The 24,104-nt window shown below is 40.3% G+C and overlaps 1 protein-coding gene across 1 annotated transcript in view; it reads left to right on the top strand.

Annotated features, from left to right (window-relative positions):
• LOC133568737 (dynein axonemal heavy chain 8-like) overlaps positions 1–24,104 on the top strand; it is a 149,053-nt gene that overhangs the window by 2,596 nt on the left and 122,353 nt on the right. The window contains exons 2-13 of the mRNA XM_061920846.1: positions 11,601–11,714; positions 11,795–11,902; positions 11,991–12,089; positions 12,159–12,302; positions 12,381–12,578; positions 13,861–13,937; positions 14,021–14,120; positions 14,224–14,343; positions 14,453–14,588; positions 19,092–19,279; positions 19,350–19,430; positions 23,166–23,282. Of these exons, the coding sequence (XP_061776830.1) occupies positions 11,840–11,902; positions 11,991–12,089; positions 12,159–12,302; positions 12,381–12,578; positions 13,861–13,937; positions 14,021–14,120; positions 14,224–14,343; positions 14,453–14,588; positions 19,092–19,279; positions 19,350–19,430; positions 23,166–23,282 (1,323 nt within the window). The 5' untranslated portion in view covers positions 11,601–11,714; positions 11,795–11,839. The remainder of the gene's footprint in view (positions 1–11,600; positions 11,715–11,794; positions 11,903–11,990; positions 12,090–12,158; positions 12,303–12,380; positions 12,579–13,860; positions 13,938–14,020; positions 14,121–14,223; positions 14,344–14,452; positions 14,589–19,091; positions 19,280–19,349; positions 19,431–23,165; positions 23,283–24,104) is intronic.

Below are 24,104 nucleotides of genomic sequence, written 5' to 3'. Positions count from 1 at the left end.
TTGTCATTGAGGTTGTAGTACAGTGGGATCCCCAACCATCGCTTATATTTATAGATTTTTTATTCTTTTTTTCGGTCTTAAATTTCATTCAAGGTGGCATTAAAAAGGTCTTAAAAAGTCTTAAATTTTACTTGCTGAAACCTGCAGATACCCTGAATATCCATCCATTTTCTACCGCTTATTCCCTTTCGGGGTGTGCGGGGGGCGCTGGCGCCTATCTCAGCTACAATCGGGCGGAAGGCAGGGTACACCCTGGACAAGTCGCCGCCTCATCGCAGGGCCAACACAGATAGACAGACAACATTCACACTCACATTCACACACTAGGGCCAATTTAGTGTTGCCAATCAACCTATCCCCAGGTGCATGTCTTTGGAAGTGGGAGGAAGCCGGAGTACCCGGAGGGAACCCACGCATTCACGGGGAGAACATGCAAACTCCACACAGAAAGATCCCGAGCCTGGATTTGAACCCAGGACTGCAGGAACTTCGTATTGTGAGGCAGACGCTCTAACCTCTCTGCCACCGTGAAACCCTACCCTGAATATGCAACACTTTATTTTTATATTTTCTCTAAGTGCACATTTTTAAAATGAATATTTTCAAATGATCACTTCTAAGACAGTCTTGTGAAATCACAATATCCCAATTTAACTATCTAGCGACTAACATTTTTTAACAAATCATGAATTACTTTGCACCATGTTTGTACAAATAATAATTCATGTAAAATACAAAAGTCAACTCTCAAATTTTTAAATAAATCATGTCACACTTTGAACTGGACACCAAATCTGTTGCATGCTGTTAACTAGTGTGTTGTACTCTGCCGTGTAACTTGACACTGCAACTCTGAGTGAGTCTTGCAGATGTGCTTCAGTGAGCCGTGTTCTGTGTTTGTTCTTGATGAAGTTCATGTCAGAAAAGGCTGATTCACAAAGATAAGTTGAAACAAACAGGCTTGCAACCTTCATAGCTGCTGCGCATACACCACTGTACTTTTTTCTGTCAACAAGGCACCAAAAGTTTGATGGAGACTGGTGGGCTTTAAATTTTAAATTGTCAGGAAAGAAGAGGAAGGAATTTAAAAGGTAAAATGGTATATGTGTTTAAAAATCCCAAAATAATTTTTAAGTTGTATTTTTTCTCTAAAATTGTCTTCCTGAAAGTTATAATTAGCAAAGTAAAAAAATAAATAAATTGATTTAAACAAGTGAAGACCAAGTCTTGGGGCGGTATAGCTCGGTTGGTAGAGCGGCCGTGTCAGCAATTTGAGGGTTGCAGGTTCGATTCCCGCTTCCGCCATCCTAGTCACTGCCGTTGTGTCCTTGGGCAAGACACTCTACCCACCTGCTCCCAGTGCCACCCACACTGGTTTAAAAATGTAACTTAGACATTGGGTTTCACTTTGTAAAGCGCTTTGAGTCACTAGAGAAAAGCGCTAAATAAATATAATTCACACTTTAAAATATTTTCTTGGATTTTTCAAATTCTATTTGGGTTTTATCTCTCTTAGAATTAAAAATGTCGAGCAAAGCGAGACCAGCTTGCTAGTAAATAAATAACATTTTAAAAATAAGAGGCAACTCACTGGTAAGTGCTGCTATTTGAGCTATTTTTAGAACAGGCCAGCGGGCGACTCATCTGGTCCTTTTGGGCTATCTGTTACCCGCAGGCACCGCGTTGGTGACCCCTCATATAGATCAATACAGTCTGCAGGGATACAGTCCTTAAACACACATGATTGTGCGTGCTGCTGCTCCACTTAATCAAACTTTAATCGGCAGTATTTCCATAGCAATAATAAATAAGTATGGAGACAAAGGGCACCCTTGTTTGAGACTTCTTAATAGTGGTATTGTCCCTGAGGTGTATCCATTATTGATAATTCTACAGCTAGTTTTATTATATAGCGTCTTGATCCAGTGTAAAAAGGACTTGCCAAAATTGAAAAAAAGTAAACTTTTACAAATAAGAACATGAAATAATTAGTTATTTCGGTTTTATTTATAAAATCTGAGCCCAAACTATTTTTTTTTTTAGTATTTTATTTGGAAAAATGACCGGATTCTCTCTGTTATATCTTGGTGACGTGAGCGGCAAAATTTAACTTAGCTTGGAAAATTAGTAAAAAAACAGACGTCTTTGGAAAGTTTCATTGTGAATGGTAAAAGGCACAGTGAAGAGAGAGAACAGCCCAAGACTTCCAACAAAAAGAAAGCTTTTAACAGACAATACCAGGAGTCCTACTTCAACTATAGATTTATCGCAACAGGTGATTCCCATGCACCGAGGCCGCTCTGCATAATATGTGGCCAGCAGCTCTCTGAGGCAATGAAGCCTTCAAAACTGCTTCGCCACTTGGAGACCAAGTACTCTGGATTAAAAGACAAGCCATGTGCTAATAAAGGTCCGTATGAGTACACAGTGGATTCACGTTTATTATTTAAATTTTTTCATGAAAAAAAAAAATTATATTCGTTACGTTGTTGGCGTAATGTGCTAATAAAGGTACATATGAGTACACAGTGGATTCACGTTTGTTTTGCTTTTTTCATGACCAAAAAAAAAGAACCCCCACCCCCTGCCGGGTCACGGGACAAATTAAAAAGCGTTGACCGGTCCGCAGCTACAAAAAGGTTGGGTACCACTGCTTTAGGTCACCAGAGATCCGAGATCAAAACTGGGAAGATGATCCCAAAGAGGGGGGAAAAAATGGTCAGCTGTTTTTAAGTTCAAGAAACAATATGATTATCTTATACATACATGCGTGTACCCTACATAAAAATTTAGTGGGAAAGCTGAATAAATGTATCCATCCATCCATTTTCTACCGCTTATTCTCTTTCGGGGTCGCGGGGGGCGCTGGCGCCTATCTCAGATAAATTTAGACTTGTATAATACTGTATAGCCACTGTCCATTTGATTGTCTCGTTAGCTAACAGTGTTTTTCAATTACTGTGCCGTGGCACACTAGTGTGCTGTGGTAAATTATGCAACTTCACCTATTTGGTCCCCCCAATTTTTTTTTCAAATCAATAATTATAATCTGCAAATAATGTGCCGTTGCTTAGTGTCTGTGCTGTGTTGAGCTCGGCAGGGTAACCACGTAATACTCCATGTCAGTAGATGGCAGCAGGTAGTTAATTTCTTTGTAAAAGTCGGAATTAATTGATTGATTGAAACTTTTATTAGTAGATTGCAGAGTTCAGTACATATTCCGTACAATTGACCACTAAATGGTAACACCCCAATAAGTTTTTCAACTTGTTTAAGTCTGGGTCCACGTAAATCAATTCATGGTAAATGTGTCACGTGAGACAAGGATGGTTTGTTGTGATCACAATATGCAGGTAAAAACGTACATAATGCTTAAACCAAAAATGAACAAGGAAAAGGCAATGAAGCGTAGGAATGGCTATGCAAAACACGAGTAAAGCTGAACTGGCTACCAAGTAAACAGAAACAGAATGCTGGACGACAGCAATAACTTACGGCGTCCACAAAGTACATCCGTACATGACATGACAATCAACAATGTCCACACAAAGGATGGCCTTGCTTTCTTACTAGGGGTGTAACGATACATGTATTTCTATTGAACCGTTTGGGTACGAGGGTGTATCGAACGAGTTTGTAAACTAAAGTCTTAACAAGCTGCTCTGCTTTCTGCCTCTGAGCAGTGAGCACCCAGCATTGTCCTGCCCACACAACCATCCGATTGGTTACATACAAAGCCATTCAGCAGTGCGTATTCAGAGCAATGTAACAGCCAATCAGCAGTGCGTATTCAGTGCTCCGGCGTCGAGATGAGCAGATATGTGTTTAGCAGGTGAGCAGCGGACATCGTACACTCCCCAAATTATAATAAACACAACTATTACAAACATCACTATGAGCCCGTTGACCTTCTAGAAACTTAAACTGCAGCTCAGGTCGCTCATAGTTCTGGGTTGAGGTGAAGACTAATTAGCTTTTAGCGTTACGTTAGCTGCTTTTGCTGTGTGTGTGTGTGTGTGTGTGTGTGTGTGTGTGTGTGTGTGTGTGTGTGTGTGTGTGTGTGTGTGTGTGTGTGTGTGTGCGTGTGCGTGTGCGTGTGCGTGTGCGTGTGCGTGTGCGTGTGCGTGTGCGTGTGCGTGTGCGTGTGCGTGTGCGCGTGCGCGTGCGCGTGCGCGTGCGCGTGCGCGTGCGCGTGTGTATAATAAAAGCCAACTACAGGCTTCCCAAATGCTGTAATAAATTAGGCATGATGAGTTGACTTGAAACTGTTTAATGTTGCACTTTTTATATGTAGAAGAAAGGTTTTGTCGTTTTATTTAATCAGAGCAACAACTTGAGGCAGTTTAATGTGGATTAACGTGGGCAGAAGTATTATAGTGTTCCCAATGTTAAAAGGATCAAGCCATTGTTTACAAATTTGGTAAATAAATAACCCAAAAAATTTATATTTTGTTGTTTTCTTACTGTACCGAAAATGAACCGAACTGTGACCTCTAAACCGAGGTACGTACCGAACCGAAATTTTTGTGTACCGTTACACCCCTATTGTTTACACAAGCAGGTGCGGGGAATAGCGCTCAAAGGAAGACATGAAACTGCTACAGGGAAACACAGACTAAACAAGGAGGGCCACCAAAATAACAGCGCAAGACAAAAACTCAAGCACTACACAGGAAAACACCAACAAACTCAAAATAAGACACGACGACCTGGTGGAGTTTCATTTTTTTAACGTTTTCTGCCGGTGGTGTGCCTCCGAAATTTTTAATGAAAAAAACGTGCCTTACCTCAAAAAAGGTTGAAAAGAACTGAGCTAACATTTATTAACCCCCCACCCCCCACACAATCTGGACTGTGGTCCCAACTTTTACCCCTGTTGGCTTTTACAGTCTTTATCTTCATCATTTATTTCAACTTTGTTATTCAAGTATGACATTTTTAAATGTAATTAATTTAATTGACAAGCAATTCTATTATGGTCATACTCTTGTTTGCTAGCGGCTACGATTTCAGTACTATCGAAGATCTTTGCTCCTTCTCAACTCTGTGGTAATATTCTTTTCACAAAATACAACCAATAGTACGTTAATGTTAAATATTACTTGTGAAAAGTAATCCCCCGATTCCTATTTTCAACAGTCCGCTCATTTGAGCAGGAAAACGCTGAACACTTTTGTGTTTTCTACCTGTAAGTTTCGGCTGCTCTCCAGCTTCTCATCACCACTTCAAGATGGCGGCCCAATTTTTCACATCACAGCAGCCAATGCTGCAGTCTCTCCCAACTGCCCTCACTAATGTTTCTTGTCTTGTTGCTCTGTCTTCCTCTCTTTTTTTATGTGTTTTTTTAAAAAACTGACTGCGGTTTATTAAAATTGTGTTGTTTTACAGTAAAGCAAGCTGTTGCGATGATAAAGGCTTTGCCAGTCATCTTTCCATCCCCTATTGCTCCACCAAAGAAGTTTGCAAGTGAGGACGTTTTTTTCCTGTACTTAAAGGCCTACTGAAATGGGATTTTCTTATTTAAACGGGGATAGCAGGTCCATTCTATGTGTCATACTTGATCATTTCGCGATATTGCCATATTTTTGCTGAAAGCATTTAGTAGACAACATCGACCAATAAAGTTCGCAACTTTTGGTCGCTAATAAAAAAGCCTTGCCTGTACCGGAAGTAGCAGACGATGTGTGCGTGTCGTCACCGGTTGTAGAGCTCCTCACATCCTCACATTGTTTACAATCATGGCCACCAGCAGCGAGAGCGATCCGGACCGAGAAAGGGACGATTTCCCCATTAATTTGAACGAGGATGAAATATTCGTGGATGAGGATAGTGAGAGTGAAGGACTGGAAAAAAAAAGACAGGGCAGTGGGAGCGATTCAGTTATTAGACACATTTACTAGGATAATTCTGGAAAATCCCTTATCTGCTTATTGTGTTACTAGTGTTTTAGTGGGATTATACGGTACCTGAAAGTCGGAGGGGTGTGGCCACTGGTGTCGTGACCACCAGTGTCTCTGAGGGAAGCCACGCAGCTGCCTCTTTGACAGCTGCAGAAAGAACGACGCAAGCTCCGCTCAGGTCTACGGTAAGAGCCAACTTATTACCACAATTTTGACATGTGATCGGGAACCATGTTCGCTTGACCGCTCTGTTCCATAGTAAAGCATCACCTTCGGGAATGTAGACAAGGAAACCGGCTGTGTTTGTGTTGCTAAAGGCAGCTGCAATACACCGCTTACCACCAACATCTTTCTTCTTTGACTTCTCCATTATTAATTGAAAAAATTGCAAAAGATTCAGCAACACAGATGTCCAGAATACTGTGTAATTATGCGATTTAAAGCAGACTACTTATAGCTTGGATCGGGCTGGAAAAAATGTCCGCTACAACCCGAGACGTCATGCGTCATCATACCGACTTTTTCAACAGGATACTTTGCGCGAAATTTAAAATTGCAATTTAGTAAACTAAAAATGCCGTATTGGCATGTGTTTCAATAAGATTTCATCATTGATATATAAACTATCAGACTGCGTGGTCGGTAGTAGTGGCTTTCAGTAGGCTTTTAACAGCAGGGATATTCAACTGTGTTAGTAAGGGTCCACATTTTTAGAAAGCCAAATGCCAGGGGGGCTATACATTCTCCTGATTTTTTTATGCACAGTCTTTCAGCATTTCCATGATGGCCATCCATCCATTTTCTACCGCTTATTCCCTTTTGGGGTTGCGGGGGGCGCTGGCGCCTATCTCAGCTACAATCGGGCGGAAGGTGGGGTACACCCTGGACAATTCGCCACCTCAACACAGGGCCAACACAGATAGACAGACAACATTCACACTCACATTCACACACTATGGCCAATTTAGTGTTGCCAATGGCCAATAATTGTAATTTTTTTTCTGTTACTCTGCAAAAAAACCAGCTTTTACCCAAGAGCCATAGTAGCATTAAACAGGCACTGAGTGAGCACAATACGTCCATCTTGTCCTCATGTGTAATGTTTACAATTTTTTTTCTGTTTTTTTGGACTACAATGTGCAATAATGTTATATGTATGTGTGTATATATATTCATATGCATGCATATATGCATCTGTGTGGATATATATATATACATATACATAAAAAGATCTCTCATCTCTAACTTTTTTCACTATTTCTATTACCATATTGTATATGCACCTTAGGGGGATCTGCTCCAATTTTGTTGTTCTTTGAACCTGTTCATTGCAATAATGACAATAAAACTATTCTACCTTGAATATAATAAAGAGGTGAAACAAAATTGGATTCATATCTTCATTTAAGCAAGTGTCTTTTACTCTACTTTTAGTTAGGATTACTGATTGCAAACATTAATATGATTTATGAATTCCACAGCATGTGGAATTTTAAGAAAATAGCCTACATAATGAGAAATATATTCTTAACTGTTGCCTTTCCATTAAGAAAAAAAAACAGATTGTAGTGTAAGTTTTGCTGGTTTTAAGAAATGTAATGCCGCGTGCATATCATTATGTCAAGATAATGGCACTAGTGTTTACTTAATTTAAGAATATTTTTCTACATATTGAGACATTTTCTTAATATGTTGAGGAAAAAATAAACAGTTTTTTGGTATGTTTGCTGGTTTCAAGAAATGTATTGCCTATTGCATATCATTATGTCAAAATAATGGGACTAGCATTTATATAATTTAGGAATAGCTTTCAACATATAGAGAAAAAAATGTATTTATTTTTTCTATCAAGAAAAGTGTTCCTATTAGTGAGAATGTACTTATTTTTTGGTTCATTCTGGTTAGCTGATATTACTTGTTTTGGAAAGTCTTGACAAGCCACATTTTCTTGTTCTGTTGGCAGTTTTGCTTAATTCAAGTAAAATACCCCTAATTTAATTTTTTTCTTGTTTTTGAACACTGACTTTTTGCAGCGTACATAGTGAATCTGTGCAACATGTACTTGTGTGAAGCATGTGCTAACTACTAATTGCTGTGGACCTTGTTTGGTTGGCATTTTAATTTCTTGGTTCATGTTTTAAAAGTAAATTAGTAAAAATCCTCTGGCCTACTTTGCAGACCCCTCAATTAAGCATATGTTTGGCGTACCACTAGATGGAGCCCAAGGGGTACATTTACCACAGTTTGAAAAACACTGCTTCAAATCGTTCTGCCTCTGAGTGGGGTGGCCTGTCAGATTTAATAGCGAGCTCCTTGACACGCCATGGTTAAACATAGCACAAAAGCTTCTAAACATTAATAAATCAAGTCATGACCCATTCAATGGGTCATCACAAGTGGCGTGTCCAGGGTTTCCCCTAAACTGCCAAGATACCTGTGGAGGTGGGGGCGTGGTCACGATGACATCATTGAGTAATGTGCTAATAATGTATAATTTACTATTCTATAGGGCTGGGCGATATGGCCTTTTTTTAATATCCCGATATTTTTAGGCCATATCGCGATATACGATATATATTACGATATTTTGTGTTGGCCTTGAATGAACACTTGATACATATAATCACAGCAGTATGATGATTCTATGTGTCTACATTCAAACATTCTTCTTCATACTGCATTCATATATGCTACTTTTAAACTTTCATGCAGAGAGGGAAATCACAACTAAGTCAATTGACCACAAGTGTATTTATAAAAGTTATTAAGCAATGGCACAAAAATTCATGTCATTTCCAAAACAGAGAGTGCAACATTGTCAAATAAGTTTCAAATTGTATCCCAGTGTCCCACTGGGTGTGAGTTTTCCTTGCCCTTATGTGGGCCTACCGAGGATGTCATAGTGGTTTGTGCAGCCCTTTGAGACACTAGTGATTTAGGGCTATATAAGTAAACATTGATTGATTGATTGAAATAAAAATCAGCTGCATAATAGGAAATTAAATAGTATTCGTCCTTCACTATGTGGCAGGTTACTACGGACGTTATTAAATTCTCTTCATTCTCTAGCAACGCTTTTGCCCCACACTTGACAAATTACGGTTGTCCGTTCGACATATTCCCACTTGAAGCCGAACCACCACCAGATGATGGACCCCCTGCTGTTTTAATTGAGAATTAGGTCTTCCTTCATTTGTTACCAGATTCGCACCTTGTTTCTCTCGTATTAGGACTCGTACGGCTACGTTGGCATTACCCAGTCTGCTACCAAGGGCGTACACGTATGTGACGTATGACGTGACGTGTGTAAGTTTGTGCGCCTGCTTGTCTGTGAGAAGGAGAGACAGGAAAGAGTGAGAAGAGCCTGTAGTGTAATGCCTGCAGCTAAAAGCAACTGCGTGAGAACGTATACTTGAATATTCCATCCATCCATCCATCCATCCATCATCTTCCGCTTATCCGAGGTCGGGTCGCGGGGGCAACAGCCTAAGCAGGGAAACCCTGACTTCCCTCTCCCCAGCCACTTCGTCTAGCTCTTCCCGGGGGATCCCGAGGCGTTTCCAGGCCAGCCGGGAGACATAGTCTTCCCAACGTGTCCTGGGTCTTCCCCGTGGCCTCCTACCGGTTGGACGTGCCCTAAACACCTCCCTAGGGAGGCGTTCGGGTGGCATCCTAACCAGATGCCCGAACCAACTCATCTGGTTGCTCTCGATGTGAAGGAGCAGCGGCTTTACTTTGAGTTCCTCCCGGATGGCAGAGCTTCTCACCCTATCTCTAAGGGAGAGACCCGCCACACGGCAGAGGAAACTCATTTCGGCCGCTCGTACCCGTGATCTTATCCTTTCGGTCATGACCCAAAGCTCATGACCATAGGTGAGGATGGGAACATAGATCGACCGGTAAATTGAGAGCTTTGCCTTCCGGCTCAGCTCCTTCTTCACCACAACGGATCGATACAACGTCCGCATTACTGAAGACGCCGCACCGATCCGTCTGTCGATCTCACGATCCACTCTTCCCCCACTCGTGAACAAGACTCCTAGGTATTTGAACTCCTCCACTTGGGGCAGGGTCTCCTCCCCAACCCGGAGATGGCATTCCACCTTTTTCCGGGCGAGAACCATGGACTCGGACTTGGAGGTGCTGATTCTCATTCCGGTCGCTTCACACTCGGCTGCGAACCGATCCAGCGAGAGCTGAAGATCCCGGTCAGATGAAGCCATCAGGACCACATCATCTGCAAAAAGCAGAGACCTAATCCTGCGGTTACCAAACTGGAACCCCTCAAAGCCTTGACTGCGCCTAGAAATTCTGTCCATAAAAGTTATGAACAGAATCGGTGACAAAGGACAGCCTTGGCGGAGTTCAACTCTCACTGGAAATGTGTTCGACTTACTGCCGGCAATGCGGACCAAGCTCTGACACTGATCATACAGGGAACGGACCGCCACAATAAGACAGCCCGATACCCCATACTCTCTGAGCACTCTCCACAGGACTTCCCGAGGGACACGGTCGAATGCCTTCTCCAAGTCCAAGTCCGATATTCAAAGACTTGAATATTACAATATAGTCATTTTGTATATCGCAAACCCGCGATATATTGTATATATCGATATATCGCCCAGCCCTAATATATATATAATATATATATCTGTCTTGATTGGATTATCCAGAGGATAGCGCTCGATACCGTGGTAGAGCGCAATATGTATGTGTGGGAAAAATCACAAGACTACTTCATCTCTACAGAACTGTTTCATGAGGGGTGCCCACAATCATCAGGAGATTTTAATGGAAGCATTCACATACAATGGTTTATATAGGGCACAGAGTGGGTGGGTAAAGGCAGGCATAGGGGTGTGGTGATTGGCTCATGTGTTACCTAGGAGGTGTTTCCGTCTGTGACGACATGTTGATATGATTTCACTGCGCTTGTTGAGCTCAAAAACATTTGGCCAGTATATGCTGAAACTTTCAGAAAGTGTCAAAAAGGGGTTAACCAAACAGGGACGTTGTGGCGCTTTTGGGAGAGTGGCCGTGCCAGCAACTTGAGGGTTCCTGGTTCAATCCCCACCTTTGACCAATCTCGTCATGTCTGTTGTGTCCTTCAGCAAGAGTTTTCACCCTTGCTCCTGATGGGTGGTGGTTAGGGCCTCAAATGGCAGCTTCCGCCATCAGTGTGTGAATGTGTGTGTGAATGTGGAAATAGTGTCAAAAGCGCTTTGAGTACCTTGAAGGTAGAAAAGCGCTATACAAGTATAACCCAGTTACCAAATGGTTAGACTTTGAGGTTGAGGATTCAGAATTGTTTTTAAAGATTCTTTACTACATTATTGGGTACACAATATTTGTATTCTGTTTAATCGTTACTATATTGTTATTGTATTTACTTTATATTATCTAATTTGAATTATTGTTGTCACTGTTTTATTTCACATGTTTGATATTTTGTTTTGTTTTTAGATAACTTGATATTTTTGTTACCGTATGTTGTCATTATTATGAAAATGTACTTGTTAATAAAACATTTTATTATTTATTTATATATTTTTTACATTGATTTAATTAAAATCATGCAAACATTCCAAGTAAGCTGTAAGCAAAATTCATAACCTAATCATATTTTTCCCCACTATATGACTTTTTTTTTTTCCCAAAAACTGTTGCAATGTTTTTTTTTTTGTTTTTTGTTTTTAGAAATGGCCTACGCTAGAGGCTCGGGTGACGGATCTCTTCAACGAGGCAAAGGACAATCTAAAGTTCCTGGACACACTGGAAAAAGCATGTCAGGCACTTTACACCAGCGACCCCGTGAGTACAGCACTAAGCTTCGAAACAATGGAGGCAATTTCATGTATGACAATGCTGTTCTTGTGTGTGTTTGATTTCAGGCCACCATTGTGAAAAGCGTGCAGAACATCATCAACGCTGTCCAGATGATCCACACGGTGTCACGGTATTACCATACCAGCGAAAAGATATCAGCCATCTTCATTAAAGTATATCAATTCTCACACAACACGAGCTGTATTCTGGGGGTGACGGAATTTGCTTTAAAAACACATTTGATATTTCTCAACCAATTAGGTAACCAATCAGATGATTACAGCCTGTAGACGCCACATTTCCAACGATAGCGCAGCAATATGGGAGCAAGATGGTAAAAATGTTGTGATGAAAATACAGGTAAAGTAACCAATCGCCTTTTATCGATAGCAGATATGATATCACCGCCTAACTGTTTGTTCTTGACAGGAATCCCTTGGTTTGTACCAGGAATATAAGTCTTGTTTGGCAAAAATTAAAGAAAAAGCCAAACGGAGCCGTCAGAGGCCCTTTGTCTTTTCTGAGATGCACGTATTGAGGAAGTTTGAGGCCTTCTGCAAGCGCCTTGAAAGTGTACGAAAGTGGATTCTTTTTTCCAGCTCACTCTTACTACATATTAAGCAGGTAATAACGCTGATTACCCTTTTGCAGATCACCAAAATAATAACTGTGTTCAAGACATTCGAGTGCCTGGCCAAGTCCAACATCGAGGGCATTGAGGTGCTGGCTGGTCAGTTCCGCAAGGCTTCCACGGACCTGAAGAACAAGCAGGCGGACGTCTTCGCCTCCCGGGTGTCGGCGTTTGAGGCCGACTACGAAACATTTATGACACACGTGCGCAACCTGGAGGTACGCATTTAGGTCTACTCTTGACAACACGATAGAACAGACGTGACCAAAGTACGCCCTGCAACTCGTTTTTTTTATTTGTCCTGAGCACACCTTAAAATCAAATTAATTAATTATTAACGAGATATATTTTCAGATTATATTTTGGGCCGTGGTGTTGCTCAGATAGTGGAGTGTCCGTACAAAAACTTGAGCGTTCCTAGTATGAATCCATTTTCCAGTTTTCAGTTTGTCACCAGGATATGAAGGGTCTTCAGTGTTGCTACCTTCCCGTTTCTTGACCCTGAACTGGTACAAGTCTTTAACCCTTGTCAAGTCAAGTCAATTTTATTTATATAGCACGTTTACAACAACTTTTAAATTGAACCTAAGTGCATTACAGGTAAAAAAAAAAGCATAGAGCAACAAAAACAGAAAACAAACAAAGAACATAAACAATGAATGAGCTGAACAAAATAGTGCAAAAAGCAATACAGTAAAAGGGGTCGTATAAAAAGTAAAAAATTGCTAAATAAAAACCATAGTAATGAAAAGTGCGGCAAATAGAAAAATAAAACTAAAGCAAAGGGATGGCAGGGTAGGATTCGAAAATGGTAGCCTAGTTGGCAGACTCAGCTCAGGTCAGAGGCCAGCGAGAAGAGGTAAGTCTTAAGAAGGGTTTGGAAAACCCCCCAGGCTCTGGGCTGACCTAATGTGGAGGGGAAGGCTGTTCCAGAGCTTTGTGTAATGTTCATATTGTTGTTACTCAGCCAGCGTTTGTGGGTCTGATGGACCCCTTGCATTTTGTGGCTTTTAATGCCTCACAATCAAACACTTTTATGTTAAAATACTGAACAGATGTTCACCATATTCCAATAAACATCTGTTCAGATGTTTATTGGTATTGATCCCTGAGGTACACTACAGGATTTATTTAGCGTTGTAGATTTGTGTTTAACGATGGAGCCTGCTCGTTTTCCCGTTTGCGGCATCTCCAGCTAAGTCCATACATAGCTGCTGCTCCCCCAGTAAGAATGTCCATCTAGATTTCTAGTTCAATGAGGAATGGTGAGAAAAGTTTAGTAGAAGACAGTCCAATGTTTAATAGTTTTTCTCAGGTGAAAGGGAACAAAAAACTGCAAAAAATATAGAAAAACGCAACAACTATGAGAGAGCGCACTACCCAATGTTACCAAATGTCTTATGCTACAGTCTGACTCTGGAACAGATTATTTTTTGTGGGTGAATTAAAAAAATTTTTTTTTATAGAAAGTTTTAGGGAATAATTGCTTCTCATCTACAGGAGCAGCTAAAGGCATTCATGAACTTGAGCTTCTCAAAATTTGACTCATCCCAGCAGGCTCTCGTCGTAATACAGCGGTCAGTCCAACATAAGCAAGCTTGATTTGTGTTTTTTTTTTTTTTTTAATATTTTTAACATCTCACATTAAATTTGTCCCCAGTTTTCAGAAACTCAACATTCCCTGTCTAAAGGCAGAAATGCCCAAGGCTTTGGGATCTATTCTACTGCTCTATGTCTCAGAAGTGGAGGCCGTGACTAAAGTACGGAATGCTGGGAGCAATATTAAGTCATTCTAATCATAAAATGTAATAGGCTTATGGTAACCTGGATCTCTCAATGTTCCAATGCATCTTTATGTCACAGCTCTATGAGAAGCAAAACGAGGACCCGCCTTTGGGCCGCAACATGCCTCCTGTCTGTGGGAGACTTCGCTGGGCCCGGCACCTCTACAAGAAAATACATGAACCCATATCTTACATACGTGTGAGCTTGAAAGCGTTATTTGACACATTTGTATTATTACACTGGTGTATAACTGACATACAAAATACACTATTCGACCATTTTCAAAGGATTTCTTCATCGTTTACAGGAAAACTCTGAAATCCTGACCACCCCCGAAGGACGGGCTGTGGTGAAGATGTACAATCAAACCACAGCGGTGTTACAACGCTTTGAGGCAGACATCCACAAAGCGTGGGTGACGGACGTGTCGAAACTGGATTTTGGTTCGTTGTTTGCCAATCATCTCAAAAGGGGGACCTATTATTATTACTACTGTTTATTTATTGATTATTATTCTATTTTTCTAGTAATTTATTACTATAGCGGGGTTGCAGATGACGTTTTATCCGTTTTTCTACTTTGCGGCTTAATTCACGCAGCAGCTTGAGCGTAGCATTAAAACAAGTGAGTGTAGAGTTTGAGCAGCAAATACCGTAATGCTGTTGTCTTTTTGGGAGAGCCGTTTAAATAGAGAGACATAAAAGAGTTTTCATAGTCTCAAAAGACGTGGTTCATAAAGGTAATACATTCAGGGTAAAAACAAAAGTGCATAGAAGGAAATTGCTCTTAAAAGTATCACTTTTATCATCTTGTGGATTACAATCGAGCCTTGTGTCTACAGCAATCACTTTGCAAAATGTTTAACATTTGAGTTGCTTAAGAAACCTTCTATGCTGCAATCAAGTTTTTTCTCTACAATAACAGTAGTTTTTGACAGTAGAATTCAATGTCAATAAAGGACAAGAGATCACATCAGTTTGTGGTTGTTATGTGTAAATATAACTATGACGACCTGGTTGTGCAAATAAACTAGCGTCATGTTAAGTCTTAGTAATGAACATTTTAATTGTTGGTCCAATCTACCAGTTTTTTTCTCGATTTTCATAACAGAAACTAAAAGCTTAGTAGTTGTTTTGTAGGATTTTCATAACGGAAACTAAAAGCTTAGTAGTTGTTTTGTAGGAAAGACAAGTGTTTTATTGGCCACGGATGACCACATAGCCTCATCGGTGCTATTTGTGAGCATCAAGAAAATATTTTTAATAGCATTATTAAACTAGACTGATAAATATTTTGTAGGCTCACAAGCATATACTGAACCTTGATATCTCTAGCAAAAATTGCTGAACAACAGGGACATCTACAGCTAAATAATGAGACGACACATTACCTTCACACCATAATAAAACAACTGCAGACATGAATTGTAGATGACAAGATAGGACTTTATTGTCATTGCACAAGTACAAAAAAGCTTTGTTTTCAGCACAAACCCGTTTAAGATTAAATAAACAGTGTACAGGGTTACAGAACGGGAACACTAATGGGTCGCCACGAGGCGCCCCGTAAAATATGGGAAAAAGGTAAAATGCTGGGGAAGAAGATGATTAAAAAAATACAATCTAGACTGTGCTCCTAAAGGGGCCTAGTCTGGAGTGGGAAAAAACCTCCATGCCATGCACACATAAGCATGTTACATATAATCACGACAACTCGCAACAGAGGGTTGCGGGGGGAGTTGGGGCCCTGGAGGTCGACTGCTGCTATAAAGCGCTGCCAGTCGTCCATCATCCCGAAGGGGAATCAAATGGTGGTGAAAGCTTGGGGTGGGGATCGGGGGGTGTTTGTTTATATGCCCATTGTCTTGGGTCTGTTGATGCAGTGTCCATAGGTCTGGGGCCGTTCTGCATGCAAGCAAAAGTTTGACTCCAGGTGTCGTTGAGGAGTTAGGGAAGTCAAAAGCATCCATCATTGAGGAGTCCTCGGTGGGGATGTTTTCAGAACAGCCTGCTCCTCTTGTTGCATCGAGGCCACTCGAGAGAGTCAAATCGTAGATTAGGATTGAGTTTTTCCGCAAACAGACATTACAATCACTTGTCTGTTCTATTCCTTGCAGGCCCCATCCATCCATCCCTCCATTTTCTAGCGCTTATTCCCTTTGGGGTCGCGGGGCCGCTAATGCCTATCTCAGCTAAAATCGGGCAGAAGGCGGGGTACACCCCGAACAAGTCGCCACCTCATCGCAGCTTTGCCGGCCCTCATATCACTAATATTTGTTTTAGCAGGAAATCAACTGCAAACAAACATATCCTTTCTCTCATTAGTGTCACAATTTACAGCTGCACGCCACTGGTAATGCCAATCAAGTAAGGTATTTAGCGATGCACAAATAAGTCCCAACTTTGTCTTTCACGGATTAATGCTTAATTTGTGGACCCCTCAAAATATAAAGACATGATGCGCTTTCAATCTTTTCTTCACTAAATTCCGCAAGTGTCTAATGAACTGAGGTTGTAGTGAGCAGTAACGTCTTGATGTTAAATGGTTCAATTCGTTCAGAAATAGTTTTTTCTTTTAGAGTGGAAAAATCCACTCCATCCCATTTTAAATGTTTTTTTCATGATCGCTTTTATATTTGCCTCCAAAATTTTCTAAATACGTCCAAATCTGCACTGATTCAGGTAAAGAACCAGTAGCCTAATGAGGCTTTAGACCATCACCTGAAACCTGGAAGTTCCCGGATATGCTGCTTGGTCACGTTTTTGCAACCCAAGTATTATGTATTTATTTTAGTTATTTTTAATTTGTATTTATCTTGAAAAAAATCTTATTTTGGATTTCCTTTAGTGTGAAGATTAACAAGTCATATAGGCACAGTATTCTTTAAAGCACTCTAATTGTATGTAAAGTCATTTTTTTTAAGTGTGCACAAAAATGTTTAGCTTTGATATTTCAGTTTTAATTCTAGTATTTTGTTATTTATCCATGCATTGTGTTTTATTTATTTATTATTATTATTATTATTATTGCTTTCAACAGTCACATGGCTGCAGAATTCACATCTAAGAGTACGCAAAAATAAGCTGTGATTTATTTAAATTTTTCTACAAACCCCGTTTCCACATGAGTTGGGAAATTGTGTTAGATGTAAATATAAACAAAATACAATGATTTGCAAATAATTTTCAACCCATATTCAGTTGAATATGCTACAAAGACAACATATTTGATGTTCAAATTGATAAAAAATGTTTTTTTTTTGCAGATCATTAACTTTAGAATTCAATCCCAGCAACACCTGACAAATAAGTTGGGAAAGGTGGCAATAAATACTGATAAAGTTTAGGAATGCTCATCAAACACTTATTTGGAACATCCCACAGGTGTGCAGGCTAATTGGGAACAGTTGGGTGCCATGATTGGGTATAAAAGCAGCTTCCATGAAATGTTAAGTAATTCACAAACAAGGATGGGGCGAGGGTCACAACTTTGTAAGCAAATTGTGGAACAGTGTTAGAACAACATTTCTCAACGAGCTATTACAAGGAATTTGGGGATTTTACCCAAAAAATAATTTTAAAATCATCAAAAGGTTCAGAGAATCTGGAGAAATCACTGCACGTAAGCGATGATGTTGCGGACCTTTGAGCCCTTGGGCGGTACTGCATCAAAAACAGACATCAGTGTGTAAAGGATGTCACCACATGGGCTCAGGAACACTTCAGAAAACACTGTCAGTAACTACAGTTGGTCACTACATATGTAAGTGCAAGTTAAAACTACTATGTAAAGCCAAACCCATTCATCAACAACACCCTGAAATGCCGCCGGCTTCGCTGGGCCCGAGCTCATCTAAGATGGACTGATGCAAAGTGGAAAAGTGTTCTGTGGTCTGACGAGTCCACATTTCAAATTATATTTGGAAACAGAGGACGTGGTGTCCTCCAGAAAAAACAGGAAAATAACCATTCGGATTGTTGTAGGCGCAAAGTTCAAAAGCCAGCATCTGTGATGGTATGGGGGTGTATTAGTGCCCAAGGCATGGGTAATTTACACATCTGTGAAGGCACCATTAATGCTGAAAGGTCCATACAGGTTTTGGAGCAACATATGTTGTCAACCAAGCAACGTTATCATGGACGCCCCTGCTTATTTCGGCAAGACAATGCCAAATCAAATCAACTTTATTTATAAAGCACATTTAAAATTTACCACAAGGGTAGCCAAAGTGCTGTACAATGGGCCGGTTAAAAGATAATACAAGAACCGAGCAAACAACACAACACAAACAGAACATGATAAAAAATAAATAACACATAAAAACAGGTTCACAGCAGGTGTATAATGGAGGCCATTGCTGCGTGGCTTCGTAGTAAAAGAGTGTGGGTCCTTTCCTGGCCCGCCTGCAGTCCAGACCTGTCTCCCATGGAAAATGTGTGGCGCATTATGAAGCGTAAAATACGACAGCGGAGACCCCGGACTGTTGAACGACTGAAGCTCTACATAAAACAAGAATGGGAAAGAATTCCACTTTCAAAGCTTCAACAATTAGTTTCTTCAGTCCCAAACATTTATTGAGTGTTGTTAAAAGAAAAGGTGATGTAACACAGTGGTGAACATGCCCTTTCCCAACTACTTTGGCACATGTTGCAGCCATGAAATTCTAAGTAATCATTATTTGCAAAAAAAAAGTTTGAGTTTGAACATCAAATATGTTGTCTTTGTAGTGCTTTTAACTGAATATGGGTTGAAAAGGATTTCCAAATCATTGTATTCTGTTTATATGTACATCTAACACAATTTCCCCACTCATATGGAAACGGGGTTTGTAGTATCTTTACATTTCTGATTAACTTTTTATTTATTTATTATTGTTTTAAGAATAAGCGTCTGGTTCATATATGACACACAAGATGTAAAAGTCTCTGCATTCTCTGTCTGGACAGCCTTGAATACAACAGTTTTGATTCGCTGCACTGTGACATCAAAATACCTCGTCAACTTCGACCCCAAAATAAGCGAGGCCATTCGGGAATCCAGCGGTTTGGTAAAGATGGGACTGGAAGTTCCAAAGCAGGCTTTGCACTTCCTCAAGTCGGAGCTGAAATTAAAAGACTTTCACCATAGACTTCAGGTTTGTATATTTTTTTGTTATTTTTTCCTTACAGTATATATAAATACCAACATTCTTGTTTCCATTGCAGGCCATTTTGAGTGACTACAAGTTCACATGTGACAACATACCTTCAGACTTTACCAACTTGATTACGTCGAAGACCAACCAAGTAAGCAAGAAAATGTATCAAAATATCAATATTGATGCAAATATAAATCGTTTCTAAACATCACTATTCATCATTATCAATGCCCATAGTGTGAAATGTGTGGGCACCTTTTGCATCTGGCAGCTTTTTCAATTTTTTATAGGCCCTCAACACAGCTGTTATTTGTTCTCCGTATGGGTACAAAAAAAAGTCTTGAGTCACAAAACTTAACTCCGTTAATCAACATTTATAGGTTTTATTTGTTATTTTCAAATGAAATCAACACAAAAAAACACAAGATACACTTTCAATTAGTGCATCAAACTCCGTATGGGTACAAAAAAAAAGTTTTGAGTCACAAAACATAACTCCGTTAATCAACATTTATAAGTTTCATTTATTTTTAAATGAAATCAACACAAAAAAACACAAGATACACTTTCAATTAGTGCATCAAACCAGAAAAAACCCTCTCTCCCCCATTCACACTCATCCACACCCACTCACACAAAAGGGGTTGTTTCTTTCTGCTACCAAAATTCTGGTTCCCACAACATAGACAACACAGTCTGCAAGGGACACAGTCCCTGAAGCACACGATTGTGTGTGCCGCAGGTCCAACAAAATTTTCATTAATTATTATTTTTTATGTAATTGTTTTTATGTTGTTTTACTTTCTATTTTATCCAAGAAAATGTTTATTTATCTTAATTTTATTTTATTCATATAAAAAAAAAAAACCTTATCTTCATCAGACCATGATGTTGATGAAATTAGATTTTTTTAAAGCAGGGGTCTCAAACACGCGGCTCGCGGGCCAATTGCGGCCAACCACCTTTATACGAAAGTTTAATGTTAGTGCGGCCCCCAAGTTTTATATGAATGGCGCTTGACAGCGTTGTGTTATTTGGGTCAAAAAGGGCTCTTTCAATGTTCTGGGTTGCCTACCCCTGCATTTGTGGAAAAGCGGCAAATGAGTGAAAGTGATAGAGACGTTGCCAAAGAGACGAGGGTTTTCTTACGTGCCCGGCTGCAGTCACACCGCGACACCTGTCCGTCAGTAATAACAGTCCCCGATAACCTGGACCAATTCAAACTGTTATTTGTTTTTTTTTATTGTTTAATTTGTATTGCCTCACATGATGAACACTAAATATATTTCTATATGTCACCGGATAACACTCCAGGAGCCCTCACTTTTTTGCGCTCGCTATTATCCGCCGACCGCCGTGTTGCTGTTGGAGCGAAAAGCGGAACGACACACATTGTCGTGCGTCTGCTGAATACAAATATATTTTACAACCCCAAACATGTCTTTTTCAAAGCCTGCAGTGAAGAGAAAGGTTAGTGATGAGCAAAGACAATTCCCGGGACAAGTGGGAGATGCAATATTTATTTGTTGAGCACATCGGCACCCTGACGTGTCTTATCTGCACAGAGAAAGTTGTGGTGCACAAGGAATACAATTTGAAACGTCGTTATACAACTAGACATGCTGAGGAGTATGCAACATTCTTTTATAGAATTATTTTCTTGCCGCCCAGCCTCACCCAGACTCTGCGTCCAGTGGCCCCCAGGTAAATTGAGTTTGAGACCCCTGGTTTAAAGGGTTTTTAAAAACCAGGTCCAGTCCAGATAATGTCCAAGTCGGGCTCAGCAACACACACACCTTCATCCACGTACAACGAAAAATTAGGGAAACAACAGATTGCATATCATTTATAAACAAAATTACATTCTCATAATAAGCATTTGTTTATAGTCCATATTATGTCCAGGTCAGACTCAGTAACACACACCTTAATTTCTGTACCACTCAAAATAGGTAACACAACAACAGATACCATAAATGTTGTTGTTGCATATCTATAGACATAATTACATCTTTTTTTTTTTTCCAAAGACAATTGCTGATCACTTGTATTGAATGTTTAAATGTTTGCTAATGTGTGGACACATATGAAGTACCGCATTTTTCAGATTATAAATCGCTCGGGAGTATACGTCGTACCGGCCGAAAATGCATAATAAAGAAGGAAAAAAACATATATACATCGCACTGGAGTATAAGTCGCATTTTTGGGGGAAATGTATTTGATAAAATCCAACACCAAGAATAGACATTTGAAAGGCAATTTAAAATAAATAAAGAATAGTGAACAACAGGCTGAATAAGTGTACGTTATATGAGGCATAAATAACCAACTGAGAAGGTGCCTGCTATGTTAACCTAACATATTATGGTAAGAGTCATTCAAATAACTATAACATATAGAACATGCTATACCTTTACCAAACAATCTGTCACTCCTAATCCATAAATCCCACAAAATCTTCTTCCTCGATGTCGCTTCTAAACAACTCTGCCAACTCCAAAGGTATGCGCCGCTTCCTCTTGTCGTTTTCTGCTGCATATTTCACTACGTCCAGCTTGTAATCTGCAGTACATGATTTCCTTTTCGGTGCCATTTTTGTTCAGCCCTTGTCAGTTTTTATAAGTTACCACCAACGATGAAATGATCCATTTTAATAGTTCCGGCAGTAACATATAGCAGTTAGCATCCCATTACCCACAATGCACTTTTGCCATGACCTTCCCTTGCCGAATTCTTATTGGTTGACCTATATGTGACGATAGCTGACATTTTCTTCGTCTCTTCCGCGAAATAGATAAATAATAATATTTGATATTTTACGGTAATGTGTTAATAATTTCACACATAAGTCGCTCCGGAGTATATGTCGCACCCCTGGCCAAACTATGAAAAAAAACTGCGACTTATAGTCGGAAGATTACGGTACATAGTTAACTTGTTGGCAATGAAAGAAATTCACCTGAGCAGAATCAAATTCCTGTTTTTCTTTTGAGGTTTGTCTTTTTTGTGAACTAGTCATGGTTAGCTAACTCATGTCGCACACACACACACGCACACCAAGCAACTAAACAACGGATGCCATGTTGGTCACTAAGGACGTATGCAATTTTCCCTCCGATTTTTCATGTGTGAGCAAACGCCAAAACTCCTTGAGCATTCAGTGGCGCACATGTGAGCAACTGCAGACTTGCACACTGTTATGCGCTAATCTTTTTATTCGATTTTGTGCGCGCTTAAGATTATCCGTGCGCAGAGGACACATGAGCAGTGTGCAATTGCACAGGCGCGTACCTTACAGGTAGCGTTGGACGTATGCAATTGCAGTCATTCTGACGTTTTGAAGAAGGAAGTTTCAAGCATATTTTTGTACTCAAATATTTTGCGCTTTGCTTGCTGTACAACAGCCATCTCAGCTTGGTCGACCAACACCGGTTTTCACTTCCGGGAAGAAGTTACATGTTGGATTACCAGCTATTGACGACTTTGACACATGCCACTTTCCAACAAACCTTTTCTTTACCTTTGTTGTGCTCATCTAGTCACCAGTCAGGATGCAACATGTACACATTTGTGATCTCATAGGCAGTTTCCAAAAATAACTCTGGTTTTTAGAAAGTCTCCACAATACAGAGGCTGAAGAGCCACATGTGGCTTTGGAGCATTACCAAGCAGGATCAGGGTTTAAAATATCTGACTTGTCACCTATAAGAAAGAGCTGAGATATTGTCATTGAATATATTCATCTGCTAATCCCATTTTCACTAATACACACCCCAAAAGCAATGTGCAACTCAGACCTCTAGGGGGAGCCTTTGTTGAACAGAAAATGCTTTCTCTGAGGAATGTTTGCTGACCCATCACTGTGTATGTCTTTAAAAAGATTGAGTCTCTCTTCCGCTACGGCTCAGTCATGGTCACATGGTCGTCCCTCCTCCTGGACAAGTACTTTGACAATATCGACAATGCCCTGTCTGAACTCAAATCAATCCTGATTAAGGTATGTTTCATCACTGCAGTCAAAGTGTATATTCACTATTTGCACAGTAAATTTTCAGGGAAACTTAATTGGACCTTCTCTAAAACTTCTCACTGTTGTGTTGAACGTCAAAATTCAAAAAGATGATCAATCAATCAATGTTTAGTTATATAGCCCTAAATCACAAGTGTCTCAAAGGGCTGCACAAGCCACAACGATATCCTCGGTTCAAAGCCCACATAAGGGCAAGGAAAAACTCACAACCCAGTGGGATGTCAATATGAATGACTATGAGAAACCTTGGAGAGGACCGCATCCCTCCCACCGGATGAAATGGACGTCGAGTGGGTCTAGCATAATATTGTGAAAGTCCAGTCCATAGTGGATCCAACATAATAATGAGAGTCCAGTCCATAGTGGATCTAACATAATAGTGAGAGTCCAGTCCATAGTGCTGATCCGAGCGGAGATGGATCAGCAGCGCAGAGATGTCCCCAACCGATGCACAGGCGAGCGGTCCACCTCAGGTCCCGACTCTGGACAGCCAGCACTTCATCCATGGCTACCAGACCTGTGCCCTCCCTTCCATAAGGGAGAGGGGGGCTGAAAAGGAAAGAAATGGCAGATCAACTGGTCTAAAAAGGGAGTCTATTTAAAGGCTAGAGTATAAAAATGAGTTTTAAGATGGGACTTAAATGCTCCAAGTCCGAGTCCATGGCTCTCTCCCGGAAATGGGTGGAGTGCCATCTCCGGTTTGGGGATGAGACCCTGCCCCAAGTGGAGGATTTCAAATACCTAGGAGTCTTGTTCACGAGTGAGGGAATTGTGGATCGTGAGGTCGAC

This window comes from Nerophis ophidion, linkage group LG14, assembly GCF_033978795.1.
Source record: "Nerophis ophidion isolate RoL-2023_Sa linkage group LG14, RoL_Noph_v1.0, whole genome shotgun sequence".
In the NCBI taxonomy this organism is placed as follows: Eukaryota; Metazoa; Chordata; class Actinopteri; order Syngnathiformes; family Syngnathidae; genus Nerophis; species Nerophis ophidion.
Note: the sequence above shows the minus strand (reverse complement) of the source record. Positions and strands in the feature narration are given on the sequence as shown.